Source organism: Bison bison, unplaced genomic scaffold (assembly GCF_000754665.1).
Source record: "Bison bison bison isolate TAMUID 2011002044 unplaced genomic scaffold, Bison_UMD1.0 scf7180017864072, whole genome shotgun sequence".
In the NCBI taxonomy this organism is placed as follows: Eukaryota; Metazoa; Chordata; class Mammalia; order Artiodactyla; family Bovidae; genus Bison; species Bison bison.
In genome coordinates, this window is record NW_011494644.1 from 5,952,047 (window position 1) to 5,971,915 (window position 19,869).

Here is a 19,869-nt window from a genome sequence, read left to right on the forward strand (position 1 = left end):
ATCAGAGAATGTAACCTTTAAATCAAGGCCAAGAGGAAAGCTTTCAATTAAGTCCAGGTAAACAAGGAGGCTTGATCCTTGGAAGAAAAGCTATGACAAACCTAGACAGTGTATTAAAAAGCAGAGACATCACTTTGCCAACAAAGGTCCACCTAGTCAAACCTATGGTTTTTCCAGTAATCATGTGCAGATGTGAGAGTTGGACCATAAAGAAGGCTGAATGCCAAAGAATTGATGCTTTTGAACTGTGGTGCCCTAAAAGACTCTTGAGAGTCACTTGGACTTTGAGATCAAACTACTCAATCCCAAAGGAAATTAACCCTGAATATTCATTGGAAGGACTGATACTGAAGCTGAAGCTCCAATACTTTGGCCACATGAAGCAAACAGCTGACTCACTGGAAAAGACCCTGATGCTGGGAAAGACTGAGGGCAGGAGGAGAAGGGTGTGACAGAGGATGAGATGGTTGGATGGCATCACTGACTCAATACACATGAGTTTAAACAAACTCTGGGAGACAGTGAAGGACAGGGAAGCCTGTACTGTAGTCCATAGGGTTGCAAAGAGTTGGACACAACTAAGCGACCAAACAACAGCAAAACAAGGAGGGGTCTCCATGGAAGTCCCATGCTCATTATTTTTCAGTAAACAGTGAACCCAGAAAAAAAGCACCCACATACAAATATGAATAAATAGAAATAAATGCAAACAAAAAATTCTACCATGTGACCTTTGCAAAAGTACCACAGGGGGTAAAAAAAAGAAAAGGAACAGAGCTTGCAGAAGGTGCATTCAGAAAGCACATCAAGACAACCAGAGAGACAATAATAAAGAAGCAGGGACTTAAATAAACATCACAGGCCAATTAGCCCTAAGAAACAATACAGAACACTCCATCCAACAATGGCAGAATACTCATTCTGAAGTACTCATAAAACACTCTCCAGGATAGACCATATCACAGGCCACGAAACAAGTCTTAATAAATTTCTAAAGACTACAGTCATATAAATCATATAGTATCTTTTCCGATCACAATGGAATAAAACTGGAAATCAACTAAAAGAAGAAAGCTGAAAAATTCACAAATAATGTGGACTCCAAAACAACAAATGAGTCAAGAAGATACCACAAGAGAAATTTAAATGACAAATGAAAACAAAAACCTAGCAGACCAAAACTTACGAGATGCCACAAAAGCAATCCTAAGAGCTAATTTGTAGCTGTACATGCTTACTTTAAAAAAGAAGAGAGATCTCAAATCAACAACCTAAACTCTACGTCTTACAAAACTAGGGGGCGGGGGAAGCTAAAGCCAAAGTTAGTAAAAGGGAAGAAATAACAGAGAGCAAAAGTAAGTAAAACAGAGAATATCAGAAACAAAACATTAAAATCAACAAAATGAAGGGTTGAAAAAGTCTTTGAAAAAGTGAACAAAATTGACATACCTTTACTTAGGTTCACTAAGGTAAAGGAAGAGGACTCAAATCAAATCAGAAATGAAAGAGAGGACAATACTACCAATTTTACTAAAGGTAACAGAATTATAAGAAAGTACTATGGATAATTATATGCTAACAAATTGGATAAACTAGGTAAAATGAACAAGTTGTTAGAAATACTCAGTGTACCAAGACTAAATCATGAAGAAACAGAAACTCTGCATAGACATAAAACTAGTTACTGAATCTGTAATCAAAAACTTCTCAACAAAGTAAAGTATATCAGATGGCTTCATTGATTAATTAAGAATTAATACTTGGACTTCCCTGATGGCCCAGTGATTAAGAATTCACTTGCGAATGCAGGAGAGACAAGTTCAATCTCCGGTCCAGGAAGATTCCTCATGCCTCAGGGCAACTAAACCCAGGGCCACACTACTGAAGCCCACATGATCTAGAGCCCATGCTCTGCAACAAGAGAAGCCACCTCAGTGAGAAAGCCCACGCCACCACTAGAGAAAGCCCATGTGCAGCAACAAAGACCCAGCACAAAAAGAAAAAAAAAATTTTTTTTAATTAATACTAATACTTCTCAAACTCTCCCCCAAACTGAAGAGCACTGAAGACTTCCTAGCCTATTCTATGAGGTCAGCATTACCTTAATACCAAAGCCAGACAAAGACATTGCAAGAAAAGAAACCTACAGATCAATATCCCTGATAAATATAGACACAAAAATCATCAACAAAATACCAGCAAGCCGAATTCAACAGCATATTAAAAGGATCATATCCCTTGACCAAGTGGGATTTACTCCGGGATGCAAAGAAGGCTCAACACATGAAAATCAATAAATGTAATACATCACACTAACAAAGGGGAAATGTTCACATGATCATCTCAACTGATGCAAAACAGCCATGTGATAAAATTTAAGACTTTTTCAGAATTAAAAACACTCGAAAAACTAGGAATAGAAGCAAACAACCTTAACATAATAAAGGTCATATATGAAAAGCCCCCAACTAACATAATACTTGATATGAAAGACCATTTCAAACTTTTCCTCTGAGATCAGGAATGAGACAAGGATGCCCACTTTTGCAACTTCTATTCAATTCAGTACTAGAAGTTACAGTCAGAACAATTATGTAAGACGAAGATATAAAAAGCATTCAAAAGGAAATGAAGAAGTAAAAATATCTTTGTTTACAGATAATATGATCTCATATATAGAAAGTGCTAAAGATTACACACACACACACAAACTTAGAACTACTAAGTTAATGCAGCAGGATACAAAATCAACACACCAAAACTCACCTGCATTTCTATACAGTAACAAAGAACAATCCTGTACACTGAAAGTCAAAAAACACCACTGAAAGAAATTTTAAAAGATATAAATAAATGAAAAGGCGTACTGCGCTCATGAATTAGAAGATTTCCAGCGGGAGAAAGTGAGGGTGAGACGCATGGAGAAAGCAGCATTAACACATATCCACTATCATGTGTGAAATAGATGGTTAGTGGGAAGTTGCTAAATAGCACAGGAAGCCCAGCCTAGTGCTCTGTGATAACCTAGAGGGCAGGATGGGGGGAGAGGAGGGAGGGAGAGATATATATATATAAAATTATGACTGATTCGTGGTGTTGTACAACAGAAACCAACACAAAACTGTAAAGCAATTTTCCACCAATTAAAAAATAATTAATTTTTAAAATTTAGATTTATTTATTTTAATTAGAGGCTAAAAAACAAAATTTTTTAAAAAGATGATAATACTACCCAAACCACCTACAGATTCAAAGTTATCTCTTCCAAAATGGTGTTCAAAGGTGTTCTCTGGAAAAACAGAAAAATCCACCTTAAAACTCATATGGAATTTCAAGGGACCTCCAAAAAGCCAAAACAATCTTGAAAAACAAGGACAACATTGGTGGGTTCACAATTCATGATTTCAAAAGTTAACACAAAGCTACAATAATCAAAGCAATGTGGTACTGGCATAAGGACAAAGATATGCCTCTGTATATATAGAGAATAGAGAGCCCAGAAATAAACCTTCACACACATGGTCAAAAGATTTTCAACAAAGAAGTCATGATCATTCACTGGGGGAAAGGAGAGTCCTTTTACACTCAGAAACAACGATGCTCAGAAAACAGGATGTCCACATGCAAAAGAAAGAAATTGGACGCTTACCTTGTACCATATACAAAAATTAACTTATAATGTATCAAAGACCTAAATGTAAGAGCTAAAACTACAAAACTCTTAGGAAAAAAAAATATATATATAGGAGGAAAGCCTCATGACCTTGGATTTAAATTTGAAATTTTTTAAAAAATATTTTTTTTAAAAGAGAGCACATTTTGAACTTCCCTGGTGGTCCAGTAGTTAAGAATTATCCTGTCAATGCAGGGGACACTTGTTCAATCCCTGTTCCAGGAAGATTCCACATGCCACTGGGCAACTAAGTCCATATGCCACAATTACTGAGCCTTAGTGCCTAGAGCCTGCGTTTGCAACAAGAGAAGCCACTGCAACGAGAAGCCTGCACAGTGCAGTGAAGGGCAGACCCCACTCACAACTAGAGCAAGCCCACATGCAGCAGTGATGACCCAGTGCAGCCAAAAATAAATAAGTAAGTCTTAAATATATATATATATATCAGAACTTTTTATGGTTTCATTTCATCATTGAAAATGTACCATCATATACATAAAACTTCCCTGGTGGCTCAGATGGTAAAGAGTCTACCTGCACTGCGGGAGACCAAGGTTTGATCCCTGGGTGGGGAAGATGCCCTGGAGAAGGAAATGGCAACCCACTCCAGTATTCTTGCCTGGAAAATCCCATGGATGGAGGAGCCTGGCAAGCTACAGTCCATGGGGTTGCAAAGAGTTGGACATGACTGAGAGACTTCACATACATGAAACTGGTGCTACATCTCAGGAGTCAAAAGAAGAAAGCATTTTCAGAGCAGGAGGGAGTAGAAAACATCGTCAAGTGTTGTTGACAAAGAGAAACAGAGAAGCATAAAATGGTAATAGGCTTTCAGGTTTGGTGATGATATGGTTGTTGGTGACCTTCAACAGAACAGGTTTAGGAGACCATGAACCCCAGAGCAGAAGGGCGTGCGTGATGTGTGACCAAGAGTGCAGCAAGCAGGGCAGTGCATACAGACTACATTCTGCCAATATATCAATACATAGATGCTCAGGTAAGAACAGTAGAACCCTATGGTTCAAGACTGAGAAAGGAGTATGACAGGGCTGTGTGCTGTCACCCTGTTTATTTAACCTATATGCTGAGCACATCATGAGAAATGCCCAGCTGGATGAGTTACAAAGCTGGAATCAGGATAGGCAGGAGAAATATCAACAACTTCAGACAGGCAGATGATACTACTATAATAGCAGAAAGCAAAGAGGAAACTAAAGAACCTCTTGATGAGGGTATAGAAAGAGAGTGAAAGAGCCGGCTTAAGACTAAATAGTAAAAAAAACTAAGATCATGGCATCCAACCCCATTACTACATGGTAAATAGAAGGGGAAAAGGTGGAAGTAGTGACAGATTTCCTCTTCTTGGGCTCTAAAATCACTGCGAACAGTGACTTTAGCCACGAAATCAGAAGACAACTGCTTCTTGGCAGGAAAGCTATGACAAACCTAGAGAGTGTGTTGAAAAGCAGAGACATTACTCGCCAACAAAGCTCATATAGTCAAAGCTATGGTCTTCCCAGTGATCATGTACAGCTGTAAGAGCTGGGCTGCAAAGAAGGCAGAACACCAAAGAACTGATGCCTTCGAACTGGTGGTGCTGGAGGAGAATCCTGAAAGTCCCCTGGACAGCAAGGAGGTCAAACCAGTCAATCTTAAGGGAGATCAACCCTGAACATTCACTGGAAGGACTGATGCTGAAGGAGAAACTCCAGGATTTTGGTCATCCGATGTGAACAGACGACTCATGGGAAAAGTCCCTGAAGCTGAGAAAGATCAAGGGCAAGACAGGGCATCAGAGGATGAGATGGCAGGACAGAATCACCGACGCAATGAACATGAACTTGGGCAAGCTCCAGGAGATGGTGAGGGACAGGGAGGTCTGGCATACTGTGGTCCATGGGGTCGCAAAGAGTCGAACACAACTGGGAGACTGAACAACAACAACGACGACAAGGTAAGAAAGCAGCTTTACTGCTGCTGCTGCTTCCTGTTTAACCAATAGTTTTGTGGATGACATGGAGAGGGAGAGCTAGGTAAAGAGAGAGCTATGTGCTGAAAAAAATCACTGGAAAATAACAGCTTTATAATGGTCTTGATCAGGCTCAGAACTCAAGATCTGTACATTTTTCTAAATGGCTTAAGATTTGTACATTTTTCTAAATGGTTTCCCTGGTGGCTCAGGTGGTAAGGAATCCACCTGCAATGTAAGAGACCCAGGTTCAGTCCCTGGGTCAGGAAGATCCCCTGGAGAAGGGAATGGCTACTCACTCCAGCATTCTTGCCTGGAGAACTCTGTGGACAGAGGAGCCTGGTGGGGTACAGACCATGGGGTCACAAAGAGCCAGACATGACTGAGCAACTAACACTAAATGTAAATTTTACCTCAAAAAAAGAAAGGATCCTAAACTAACACTGAACTCCTAGCGTTTAGGAGTGAAGTGTACTGATGTCTGCAACTTACTTTGACTTGCATGATAAAAATAAGATGGATGGATAGAGAGGTGAACAGATATGTGATAAAGCAAAGTGGTAAATGCTAATACTACGGTCTAGATGATATGTTCCCTGGTGGGTTACTACAAGCTGTCTGTATTTTGAAAAAGTTCATATAGAATGTTGAAGAAAAGGCAACCACCATAAAGCTACAGACTGACTTCCAATCTACGTAACTTAATCAAAATTAAGACATTCTCAAGACTGAAGACGTGGAAAGCCTTATCTGTTTAAAGAGGTGTACAATGGATTCATTTTGATATTTGGCAAAACTAATACAATTATGTAAAGTTTAAAAATAAAATAAAATTAAAAAAAAAATAAATAAATAAAGAGGTGTACAGAGAGACGGGAAGCAGCCAGCACTCACCTATAGACTGAGATGTGAATGCTGCTACGATCTGGGGGCTGGCCAAGGCCTCCAGCCGGTTCTTCAACGCCTCCAAGTGTACACATTTTTCTGAGTAGTCTGGTGTATCAACGAGCATCATTAGGCTGTTCTGCATACCTGTGAGCTTGGCTGAAATCACAGCTATGTCCTATAAGAAGACCAGAAGAGAGGATATTTATGTTAAGACACTCCAATGAAGAGAACATGGCTCATCAACACTTCATGTTCAGTATTACTAGTCTTCAAACAAAAGCAAATTAAAACAAAGAAGTGCCATTTTCCTCCTAACAAACTGGAAAAACTTCTGAAAAATTATAACAGCTATCTTAGGGAAGGGTGCAAAGAAAAAGTTTTTCTAAATTTATATTTTTTCTGGGGGGAAAATTAGCAATATGCATCAAAAGCCTTAAAACTTTTTACATCCTTAGAACTTGGCATTTTCTGTCCTAGAAATCTAAGGAAAAAATCAGAGGGACAAAGAAATATTAATATATTAAAATTGATTAATGTGATTTTAGTGTTGTTATAACAAAGACCCGGAAGGAACCTAAATCTTTCATAATAACAAATAAAATATAGATTATGATACTCATGATCTATGTGAAATATTGAATAGTCATTAAAATGTGAAATACATGTGAAATATTGTACAGTCATTAAAAATCATGTTTGAGGACTTCCTTGATGGCTCAGTGGTAAAGAATCCACCTGCCAATGCAGGAGACAAGAGTTTGATTCCTGGTCTGGGAAGATCCCTTAGTTGGAATGGAGCAACTAAGCCCAGGCACCACAACTACTGAGCCAGCGCACTAGAGCCCAGGAGACACAACTACTGAAGCAAGGATACCCTAGAGCCCGTGCTCTGCAACAAGAGAAGCCACTGCAGTGAGAAGCCCGTGCACCACAACTAGAGAGGAGCCCCTGCTCATCGCAACTAGGGAAAAGCCCAAGCAGCAACAAAGACCCAGCACGGCCAAAAGTACGTAAATAAATTTAAATAGTTTTCAAAATCATGTTTTGAAAAATATTAATTACACAGAAAAATATCTACAACTTACCATTAGGTGAAATAAACAACAAAAAGGCCATACAAACACTAGAATATACAGAAACATGTATATATTGGGTTGGCCAGAAAGTTCACTTGGGTTATTCCATAATATCTTATGGGAAACCCAAATGAATTTTCTGGACAACCCAACATATACCTACAATATATGCATCATAAAAGACAGTACAAAAGTATAGATTTTTACAAAAATCTAGAAAAATACCTAACAGACATAAAAAAAAAAAAAAATACTAAGGGCACAGGATATTCTGTTTTCTTCCTTGTATTTTTCTCAATTTTCCAAATCTTGTAAGACACACATAAGTTATGTTTATAAATAGAAAACTAAACTCTATTTAAAAAAAGAATGAAGAGAGTAAGGAAATGTATTTCATTGCAGTGTTCGACAGGTGCCCATGATGCCTCAGACACCGTCTTAAAGATGGTTGAGACAAAAAGACAAGGAAGGTCACAGTGCAGGCCCTGAATGCGCAATGAATGACTTGGGGGAGAAAGATTATGAGACACTTTAGGAGGATGGCTCACGGGCTTCCCTGGTGGTCCTGTGGTTAAGACTCCACACTCTCAATGCAGGGGGTGCGGGTCTGACCCTTGGTCAGGGAACTAAGACCCCACATCACGTGTGGGGTGGCCACTAGATAAAATAAAGAGAGGTTGGCTCAAGGGTCACAGGAGCACACGGGAGGGGACCATGAGTTCCACTCACTGGAGAGGCCAGGAGCCAGCAAGGAGAGATGTAAAAGGAGGTGACACTTAACTGCCTTGAGGGACAAGCGGAGGCTACGGTCCTATAAAGAAAAGTAGAGGGGGGACAGCTCAGGCAGGGAACAGGGAACAGGCATGAAAAGGGACGGGGTGTTCACAGTCTGGAGCAGGCAGAGGCTGAAATTACACAGAGGAAGTGGCCAGAGGAACAGCTGTAAACACAGGCACCCAGAGCCCTGTGGGGAAGGACAGGTTGTGCCCTGTAGGGGGCGTAGAATTTATCAGACGGAAAACGAGAAGTTGGTAGAGGTTAAGATGGGGTGGGTTGGGGGTGTGAGGGACAGGGAAATGCCACATGACAATCTGTGCTTTAGAAGATGCCCTGGACGCGTGGGGTGGGGGGCGGATAACCTGGGATCGGGGAGGGCCTTGATGGCAAGGAGGCGAGTGGACGGTTGCTGAAACGGTCTAGGCGCAAAATGACGACAAAACCACACCAGGCGGCGCCAGAGGGACAGAAAGAACAGACGACAGAAGAGAAAGAGAGGAGGGGCAGGGAGAAGGGGGCAGTGAAGGGCCGCTAGGTTTCCAGGTAGGTAAACCTGGACAGAAAAGGAAGCGTTAACCCAAGAGAGGGGCAGTGGAGCAAGTGGAGAGTGGCTTTGGCCAGAAACAGTAAATTCTGTTTTTTAAGAGCCTGGGAGAGTTCAGCTAGATGCTTTGGGTCTTATGGGCAGTGAGTTCTGAATATCAAGAGGGTTGGGAAGAGAAAATAACAAGATGTAACTGTTAGCTTTGTTGCTGCTGTTCAATTGCTAAATCCTGTCCGACTCTTTGCAACTTCGTGGACCGTAGCCCACCAGGCTCCTCTGTCCATGGAATTCTCCAGGCAAGAATACTGGAGTGGGTTGCCATTCTCTTCTCCAGGGGATCTTCCCAACCCAGGGACCGAACCCAAGTCTCCTGCTTGGCAGGCATATTCTTTACCATCTGAGCCACCAGGGAAGCCTAACAACAACAAAACAATACAGCATCCGCTAAACAAGAAACCTACCTGAGTCTTAAAAGTCTCCTCGATATCAGCACTCAACGTGCTCCATTTGTCGGCTTCTTGAAGAGATTCTGCGGCAAGCTGCATTCTGGACTTGACCTGGTCGATTTCTACCAACACCTAGAAGAGAGATGAGGGTTTCAGACACTAAGGAAGCTGCAGTTCCATTTTCTCCGCCTTCCACAAGTAACTCGAAACCTAAGTATCATGATACGGTCCTGCCTTAGGGAACTCTGTACCCCGCACGACACTGATCGCATGGTTAAACGTTCAGTGATGCTGAAGAGATGAATAAGCTAAAAGTGCTAAACAAAACAGTAGTCTGAGTGTTTGGCAGAATTCTGAGGTGGGGCCTCCTGCTGGGAAGGTAAACATCTTCCAAAAACAAGAGTCAACAATTAGGAACCAAAATACCTGCATCGACTGAGATGTGTCCTGTTCAAACTTTTTAATGTCCTCCTTGACAAGAATCATTTGTTCTTTCAGAAAAGACGCCTCCTGTTTAAGGGCTTCGACATCACGGAGCACTTTGGGCATGTTCTGGAGGGCCTGGTGACTTGTTTCTGCAGTGAAAATCCAAGAACCAAAGGTGAACACCAGACCACTCACCAGTGAACAATATGAATAAATCAGACGACAGGAAGCAAATCTTCCCTAAGGCTCTATGAGCCACGCGGTTTTCTGAGCCTGTGTTGGGGGCGGGGGGCACATGGGGGGAGCTGGTCTCTGCTGGGACCCTGTCTTCCCCAGGATGATGGTAAAAGCCCTAATAAACCATCAACCTGACCCACCACCACTGAGTTAAAGTGCAACTTTTTTTTTTTTGGTTGTGCCACGCTGCTTACAAGATCTTAATTCCCCGATGAACCCAGGCCCCCCACCCAGTAGTGAAAGCAGAGAGTCCTAACCACTGGACAGGCAGGGAATTCATGTGAAACGCTCTTTTCCAGGAAGGAGAAGGGAGGAATCTGACACTGGTGAATGCCAGCTCTGCACCCCAAGCTTTCCATACATCATTTAACATACACAGCAGTCATTAGCAGCTGCCTCTTACAGATGAGAAAACTAATGCTCAGAGAGGTTAAGTAACTTGCCCAAGATTTCACAGAGCTGAGCCAAGGAGTGTCTGGACCCAACGTCTGCTTCCATGTTTTCTTCAAAATGCAGTCCACAGACCATTGGTAACAGTCGGAATGCAGTTAAAATGCAGGTCCCTGGGTCACCTGCCAGAGATTCTTATTTAGGAATCCTGGTAGGAGATCAAGGAACCTGTATTTTTTTTTTTTTTTTTTAACAGACATCCCAAGTGTAGAATAAAATCTGAAAATCCTCACAGATCAGGAGGTGTTATCTGGAAAAGGCATAATCCTTTAGTCCTTTAAAGAGGAATTCACCAGGGAATCAACCAAAGAAGTTCAGAGCCTTCTGCTCCTGGTACCGGTACATTGAATGGAACTTTAACATAGAAAACACACTTTAAGAACCTGTTCGCCCCGCTCTGCCATAAAACAACATTCTGTCTCCAGCACTGACCTTAAGTAAAGTTTTATGACTAACAAAACATAGGCAGAACACACAAAGATTTCGTCAAAGCACAGAGGTTTCCTGATTTTTAACAGGCTGTTATGGCCCTGGCCTGGCCCCTTGCCTGCTAAACCTCAGAGTCACTCTTCAGGTCTGATTGGTTCCCTGTGAACTTCTTCCCTCTCCACCTCTCCACAGCACCCTCAAATTTAGTTCTTTCTAGAATCTATTTTAAAACTGTCACCTCCTGTGGATGCCTCTGGAAGGGTAAGGGCCAAATCTCCATCAGAGGTGGGACTAGGAGACCGCCTAAGGTGATGGTAACCTTCTACGTCTTGATGGGGGGTGAGTTGCATTAGCTGTACACACCTGTCAAAACCCATCAAACGGATCAGATAAGGTCCCTCCAAGGCAATGGCAACCCACTCCAGTACTCTTGCCTGGAAAATCCCACGGACGGAGGAGCCTGGTAGGCTGCAGTCCATGGGGTCGCTAAGAGTCTGGCACGACTGAGCGACTTCACTTTCACTTTTCACTTTCATGCATTGGAGAGGGAAATGGCAACCTACTCCAGTAATCTTGCCTGGAGAATCCCAGGGACAGAGGAGCCTGGTGGGCTGCCGTCTGTGGGGTCACACAGAGTCAGACACAACTGAAGTGACTTAGCAGCATTCCACCTTACATAAATATTATCTAGCGAAAAAAAAAGAGCTATAAACAAGAACTGAACTCTATAATGTTTAGGGTTCTAAATGAAATGTTTAAAGGGCGAAGCGTACTGATATCTGCAATTTATTTTTAAATACATCAAAAAATAAGATGGATGGATGGATAGAGGGATGGACAGATTTGCAATAAAGCAAGACTAGCCACTGCTCACTGCAGAATCTAGGCAATGGCTGTTTGGAATTTCACTACAAATTCCCGCAGCATTGTGGCACGTTTGGCACCTCCATTCACGGTTGCTCAGAACAAGGATCTGCCATCATTCTTGATTTTTTTCCCCTTATCCCTCATTCCAATCCATCAGCAAGTTCTCCCTTCTTCTGAAAATACCTTAAAGCTACCCGTCTCTCCCCATCTCTACTGCCAGAAACCCAAGTGAAGCCACGGTCACCTCTCTTCTGGACTAGAGCAATGGTCTCCTGAATGCCAACTTAAATCATCTCATTGTCCTGCTTAAAAATCCTCCAGTACCTTCCCACTACACACATTTTAAATCAAATCCAGACTCTTTAATGTGACAGTAAATGCATGATCTGGCCCCTGCCAACGTTTCCAACCTAAGAATGGATCTTGTTTAACACTGCATCTCTGGACCCTGAAGAATAGCTTGTGCCCAAAAAATATTTGCTGACTGAATAATGAATCAATCCTCCCTATTAGGGATCCTCAACAACTCCAGTTTCAACCTCTGCAATAACTTCTTCTCACCACAGACTTGGGACCTTGTCTCATTGTCCCTAAAAATAAAGCTTTAAACCTTCTATGGCTTCTCACTACCTACAGAAGTGGTCCCCAACATTTTTGGCACCAGGGACCATAATTTCCAAGGACCTGGGAAGCTGGAAAGGGGCGGGGCAGGGGATGGTTTGGGGATGATTCTGGGATGATTCAAGAGCATTGAATTTATTGAGTTCCTTGAGCAGGAAGTGGAGCTTCCTATAAAAGTGAGCAACAGGAGGTGGCTGTAAATTACAGATGAAACTTCCCTCTCTTGCCCACCGCTCACCTCCTGTGGCCCGGTTCCTAATAGTTCCCAGGGGTTGAGAACCCCTGGCCTATAGGATGAAAACCAAACCTTCAGGATAGCCAGAAAGGCCTTTCACAGTCTGATCCTAATCTACTTTTCTACCTTATTTCCAGTGGAAATTCCCCCTCATGGAAGTGTAATCCTCCAATAATAATAATAATAAGGACTAATATTCATTGATGCTACTGATGAAGCTCTATTTGAACTTCTCACTTTTCTCTGGACTGGGTAGGTCTCTTTATACCCTCCTGCCTCTACAAGTGTTCCCTCTCCCTTTAATACCAAAGAGGTAGTAAAGTATAATGGATAAGAGCCTGGGATCTGGAACCAGTCGCTTGGGTTCAAATCCAGTCTCCCCATTCATTAGCAATACGATGCTGGGCAAGTTACTACCTTCAGCTGCAGTTTCTACAACTATAAAGTGGGAATAATAACTGTGCCTACCTCTAAGGATTACTGCCATGTTTAAATAAGATAATCATGCTGGGGGAGGGGGCAGCACTATTAACATTTTCTCCAGGACACTTCTTCATTGCACAGGGCTGTCCCAAGAGCTGTAGGACATTAAGTCTGGGAGCCTCTATGATATGTCCCTCTCCCCCCCAACAAGCTAAAGCTTTTTAAAAACAGCTTTACTGATGAATAACTTACTGGCATATAATTCATTCACTTCAAATATACAACTCAATGATTTTTAGCAAATTTAACAAGGTGTGTTATCTCCACAAGAACACTGACATCAGCCAAAAAACTCCTTCCTGCCACTTGGCACTTAATCTCTGCTTCCACCCCAAGCCCTGGGAAACCACTAATTTGCTTTCTGTCTCTACAAATTTACCTTTTCTGGACATTTCAGACATACGAAATCATGCACTATGTACTCTTCTGCATCTTGCTTCTTTCACCAAGGATAAAGCTTGTTCCCTTATGTTGCTGAGTGCTATTGCATATTTTGTTTATCCACTCACCAGTTGATGGACATTTATGCTGTGTCTATGATAGCGTAAGGCTATCCAAGGGAATACCCTGGTGGTTCAGTTGCTAAGACTCTGTGCTCCCAATGCAGAGGGCCCAGGTTCAATCCCTGGTCGGGTAACTAGATCCTGCATGCTGCAACAAACAGTTTGAATGCCACAGCTAAAGATCCCACAGGCCCTAATGAAGACTGAAGACCCCTCATGCCACAACTAAACACCGGTGCAGCCAAATAAAGTAATTAAAATAATTTGTTTTAAAAAGACCACGGATTACTAAGTATTAAGTAGCTCTTTTTACAGAAGTACATACAAAGCCCTTAAAACAGTGCCTGACATATACTAAGGACTCAGATATTTGCCATCATATCATTATTATTAAAATCCTCCCTGAACTTCCCTGTAGCTCATACAGTAAAGAATCTGCTTGCAATGCAGACCTGGCTTTGATCCCTGGGTCAGGAAGATCCTCTGGAGAAGGGAATGGCAACCCACTCCAGTATTCTTCCCTGGAGAATCCCATGGACAGAGGAGCCTGGTGGGTGATAACAGTCCATGGGCTCGCAAAGAGTCAGACACAACTGAGAGACTAAGCACAATGTCTTCCTCATCTTTGCCCTGTGAAGCCTTCCTTCAAAGCCTAACACAGGGAGCCCTTTATGAACCTCCCAGGCAAGAGACAATTGCTGCCTTCATCTAGCTCTCAGCTTCCAGTTCTGTTCTCAGTAAATCTACCCTTTATTGTAATTAAATTGTTCACATGTCTTCCCCACAAGGCAGCAAACTCCAGAAAGATAAACTTTTCACCCCCAGTGCTCATTTCTTGACAGGTACACAGTAGATACATGAAATTATTATTAACTCTGGTGTGTATTTTTTTTTTTTATAATTCACTATTCTGGTTAGTTAATTTGATACTTTAAAGTCTCCCATTAGGACTTCCCTGGTGGTCCAGTGGTTAAGAATCCACCTGCCAATGCACAGGACACTGGTTCAATCCCTGGTCCAGGAAAATCCCCACATGCTGCAGAGCAACTAAGCTCATATGTCACAACTACTGAGCCCGTGAATCCTAGATCCTGAGCTCTAAAGCAAGAGAAACACCACAATGAGACCACGAACAGCAACTAGAGAGTAGCCCTCCACTCTCTACAACTAGAGAAAGTCCGAGTGCAGCAACAAAGACCCAGCACAGCCAAAAATGGAAGGAAAAAAAAAGTCTCCAATCAGGACAGCCCATCTTCCTCACTGACACAGAGATCCACTATAAGAGGGGTGTGGGGGAAGGATGGAGTGGGAGTCTGAACTTAGCAGACGCAGACTATTATATATAGAATGGATAAACAAATTCCTACTTGGTGTACAGCACAGGAAATGATCTATATTCAATATGCTGTGACAAACCATAATGGAAAAGAATGTGATAAAGAATGCATATATGTAAGTATATACAGTCAGTCAGTCAGTTCAGTCGATCAGTCGTGTCTAGCTCTTTGCAACCCCATGGAAGCAGGATGCCAGGCCTCCCTGTCCATCACCAACTCCTGGAGTTTACTCTAACTCATGTCTATTGAGTCAGTGATACCATCCAACCATCTCATCCTCTGTCGCCCCCTTCTCCTCTCGCCTTCAATCTTTCCCAGCATCAGGGTCTTTTCAAACGAGTCAGCTCTTCGCATCAGGTGGCCAAAGGACTGGAGTTTCAGCTTACTGAATACATATATATAACATATATAACTGAATCACTTTACTGTACAGTAGACATTAACACAACATTGCAAATCAACTACAGGTAACAAGATCATTTTTTTTTATCCATTAAAACAATGTCTTCCCTATACATCTTCTATATGCTTTTTGCCAAATCTAAGAATCAGTTGACCAGTTATTTCATCTTCTTAAAATTCACTCAAGTTTTAAAAGGTAACTTGGCAGCATTGCCGAAAGTGGAAAGCAAGATCCCAAATCTGCAAGTGTTGCAGAGAGACGAACAGCGGGGCTGAGACCTGGATGTCCCCACGAGGACTGTGCGGGAACCAGACCCGGGCTCGCTCGCTCTGCATGCGAGGCGCTGACATTTACTGCCCACTACGTGCACCCCGGCGGACCCCGGACCCGTCAGGGAGCTCTGCCAGGCCGCTCACCCTCCACGGCGTGGTTCACCTCTTGGATGAACAGCTGCAGCTTCATCACCAGGGTGGCTGCGTGGCTGTCCGCCTTCCCGGCCGCCGCCTCCTTGGGGCCAGCCCTGAAGGCCGCGTTGATCCACTCCTTCACGTCGAAGTCTTCCGCCAGGAACTTGGAGAAGTCCATGGCTGCACCGTCGCAGCTCGGCGTCCAAGCCTGAAGACCTGGCTCCGGGCGGCCACTCGGCTGCAGAAGCAGGCAGCTCTGCGAGAGCACCCGCGGCAGCCTGGGAAGCAGCGGGCGGGGACCGACCGCGCCGGAGACAGACCCCTCCACAGCCTCTGGATCAGCGCGCTGATGTGTACGCCCGAGATTGACCCTCGCCGCGCGCCGTACTTCTTCCGGAAGTAGGTAGCCGTTACTATAGTGATTGCAGGCGTTCCGGGAAATGCGACGGGCTGCGAGCGTCCAACCGGAGGAGCGTCCCTCCTCCTCTGCTAATTTAAATGCCGGCTGGGCGCTTAAATACGTGCTTTACTCTTAAGCCCTTACTTTTATTAGCACACTTAGTCCTCACAATCCTTTCAGTGCTATTGTTCTCCCCCAAATTAAAGTGGAAGAACAAATACGTGCTTTACTCTTAAGCCCTTACTTTTATTAGCACACTTAGTCCTCACAATCCTTTCAGTGCTATTGTTCTCCCCCAAATTAAAGTGGAAGAACAAATACGTGCTTTACTCTTAAGCCCTTACTTTTATTAGCACACTTAGTCCTCACAATCCTTTCAGTGCTATTGTTCTCCCCCAAATTAAAGTGGAAGAACAAATACGTGCTTTACTCTTAAGCCCTTACTTTTATTAGCACACTTAGTCCTCACAATCCTTTCAGTGCTATTGTTCTCCCCCAAATTAAAGTGGAAGAACTGAGGCAGTTAAGCAAGTTGTTCAGTATCACGTAGCTAGAATGTAGCGCGGTGGGATTTGAACTCAGGCAAGCCTACTACTGAAACCTGAATTCTTTGCCGTCCTTCAGTGCCTTCCCAAAGCGGGCAGACGAATTTACATGACCTGGTCTCTGCCCACCGCGCTTCCAGCTCCTGTCTCACTGTTCTAGCCACGCTGGCCTCCTGTCCGTGGCCTGAGACACAAAACTCTGGAATTCGCCATTCGGTCCTGTTTCCTCTAGCTTAAAGCAATGTAATACCTCGGGAAAGAGATATCTGGGAACGCCTCCTTTGTCATAGGATTCAAAATTTAAAAAGCAAACAAAAGCATCCTTTGGTTACACTGTGCTTAATTTTGCCATTTATCTGTTCTCATCCAGGCATACTCCAATTCATTGCATACAGTAGTTCCTGAAGACTATATAGCTAAGAACCTAAATCCACAAATTATTAATAGGAAAGATAATACGCTCACCTGGTAGAAGCAAACTGATGTAGTCCCGCGGCATGCTCAGAAGACTTGGGTGCCTGTAATTGCCGTATGCCCCTCTCCTCCCCGAGGAGCTGAAGTTCAAAACAAAACAAAACAAAACAAAAACCCAGCTTTATTGAGTAATAACTTACAGGGCATACAGTTCACTCACTTCAAATATACAATCCAACGATTTTTAGCAAATTTAACAAGGTGGGGTACCTTCACAAGAACATTTCCATCAGCCAAAAAATTCCTCCCTGCTTGTTTGCACTTAATCTCTGCTCCCACCCCCAAGTCCCAGGAAGCCACTGATGTGCTTTCTGACTCTACAAATTTACCTTTTCTGGACATTTCAGACACATGAAATCATGCACTATGTAGTCTTCTGCATCTGGCTTCTTTCACCAACCATAAAGTTTGTTCCCTTACGTTGCTGAGTTGTATTTCATTGTGTGGATATGACATATTTTGCTTATTCATGCACTAGTAGATGGACATTTATGCTGTTTCTAGTTTAAGGCTATTAGAGGGGTTTCCCTGGCAGTCCAGTGGCTAAGACTTTGTGCTCCCAATGCAGGGAGTCCGGGTTCAATCCCTGGTCAGGGAACTAGATCCCATATATGACAACTAAGACCTGGAAGTCAGTCAAATAAGGCTATTAGAAATAATGCTGCTGTGAACATTCACTATATGTCTTTGTATGGACATGTTTTCATTTCTTTTGAATAGATTCCTAGGTGTGGAACTAAGTGGTAAGATAGATTTATGTTTAATTTTTAAAGAAACTGCCAAACTTATCCCCCATACCACTTTACATTACAGTCAATGAGGTATGAGGGTTCCAGTTCCATTTGGTATGTAGTGGTAAGTCTTTGTTGCCTTAATTTGCATTTCCCTAATAGCTAATGATATTGAACACCTTTTCATGTGCTTATTAGCAGTTCTTACCTCTTCTTTGATGAAATATATTTTCAAAATTTTTGCCCATTTTCAATTGGCATTGCTTATCTTCATATTCAGAGAAGGCAATGGCACCCCACTCCAGTACTCTTGCCTGGAAAATCCCATGGATGGAGGAGCCTGGTAGGCTGCAGTCCATGGGGTCGCTAAGAGTCCGGCACGACTTAGCGACTTCACTTTCACTTTTCACTTTCATGCATTGGAGAAGGAAATGGCAACCCACTCCAGTGTTCTTGTCTGGAGAATCCCAGGGACAGGGGAGCCTGGTGGGCTGCTGTCCAGGGGTCGCACAGAGTCGGACATGACTGAATCGACTTAGCAGCAGCAGTAGCAGCATCTTCATATTGCGTGCATCCTCAGTCGCTTCAGTCGTGTCCGACTCTGTGTGACCCAATGGACAGTAGCCTGCCAGGCTCCTCTGTCCATGGGCTTTTCCTGGCAAGACTACTGGAGGGATTGCTGTGTCCTCCTCCAGGGGATCTTCCTAACCAGGGGATTGAAACCTGTCTTCCTGAGTTTCCTGCACTGTAGGCAGATTCTTTACCTCTGAGCCATTGGGGAAGGTCTGTCTTCATATTATTGAACTGCAAAGCTATTTATGTATTTTGTATGTAATTCCTGAATTAGAGGTGTGGTTTGCAAATATTTTTTCTCAATCTATAGCTTGTCTTTTCATTTTCTTCATGATGCCTTTTGAGGAGCATACATTTTTAATTTTGATAAATTCCATTATCTTTTTCTATTTTATGAATTATACTTCTGATATTATATGTAAGAAATCTTCACTTAACCAGAAATCATAAACTTATATATTTTTCTCTAGAAGTTTAAAAATTTTAGCTCTTACATTTAGATCTATGATCCAGTTTGAATTCATTTTTTGTGTATGATATGAGGTAAAGGTCTAAGTTCTTTTTTTCTTTTTTTTTTTTTTTTGCATGCAGGTATACAACTCTCCCTGCCTGCAATGCAGGAGACCCAGGTTTGATCCCTGGGTCGGGAAGATCCCCTGGAGAAGGAAATGGCAATCCACTCCAGTATTCTTGCCTGGAAAATCCCATAGACAGAGGAGCCTGGAAGGCTACAGTCCACAGGTTCGCGAAGAGTTGGACACAACCGAGTGACGGACACACACATACAACTCCAACTCTCCCAGGACCATTTGTTGAATAGACTTTTCCTTCTCCTCTGAATTGCCTTTAGATCTCTGTCAAAAATCAAATGACATAAATGTAAGGGTTTCTGCACTTTAATTCTGTTCCATCATCTATACTCCTATTCTTATACCAATACCAAACTGTCTTGATTCTGTAGTTTACTAAGTTTTGAAATCTGGTAATGTTAGTCCTCTCATTTTATTCTTTTAAAAAATTGTTTTGCTACTCCATACCGTTTGCATTTCCATATACATCATATAATCAGCTTATCAATTTCTACCCCAAAAGTTTCTGGAACAGAGATCATATTGAATTTATAGATCCATTTGAGAACTGGCATCTTGACAGGGTTGAGTCTTCAAATCCATGAACATGAAATGCCTCTCCATTTATTTAGAGCAGAATTTTCAAACTTGGTGCTATTGACATTTGGCACCAGATAATTTTTGTTGTGGAGGGCTGTCCGATGCATTGTAAAATGTTTAACTGCATTCTTGGCCTTTACTCACTAGATGCCAATAGCATCCCCTCCCCCAAACTGTGACAACCAAAAATGTGTCCACGTTACAGC

At 42.6% G+C, this 19,869-nt stretch overlaps 1 protein-coding gene across 1 annotated transcript in view; it reads right to left on the bottom strand.

Annotated features, from left to right (window-relative positions):
- Window positions 1–16,158, bottom strand: part of COG7 (component of oligomeric golgi complex 7) — a 90,873-nt gene extending 74,715 nt beyond the window's left edge. The window contains exons 1-4 of the mRNA XM_010837200.1: window positions 15,781–16,158; window positions 9,800–9,948; window positions 9,389–9,505; window positions 6,537–6,705 (exon numbers count right to left, since the gene is read on the bottom strand). Coding sequence (XP_010835502.1) covers window positions 6,537–6,705; window positions 9,389–9,505; window positions 9,800–9,948; window positions 15,781–15,949 — 604 coding nt within the window. The 5' untranslated portion in view covers window positions 15,950–16,158. The remainder of the gene's footprint in view (window positions 1–6,536; window positions 6,706–9,388; window positions 9,506–9,799; window positions 9,949–15,780) is intronic.
- Between the last annotated feature and the right edge of the window lie 3,711 nt (window positions 16,159–19,869).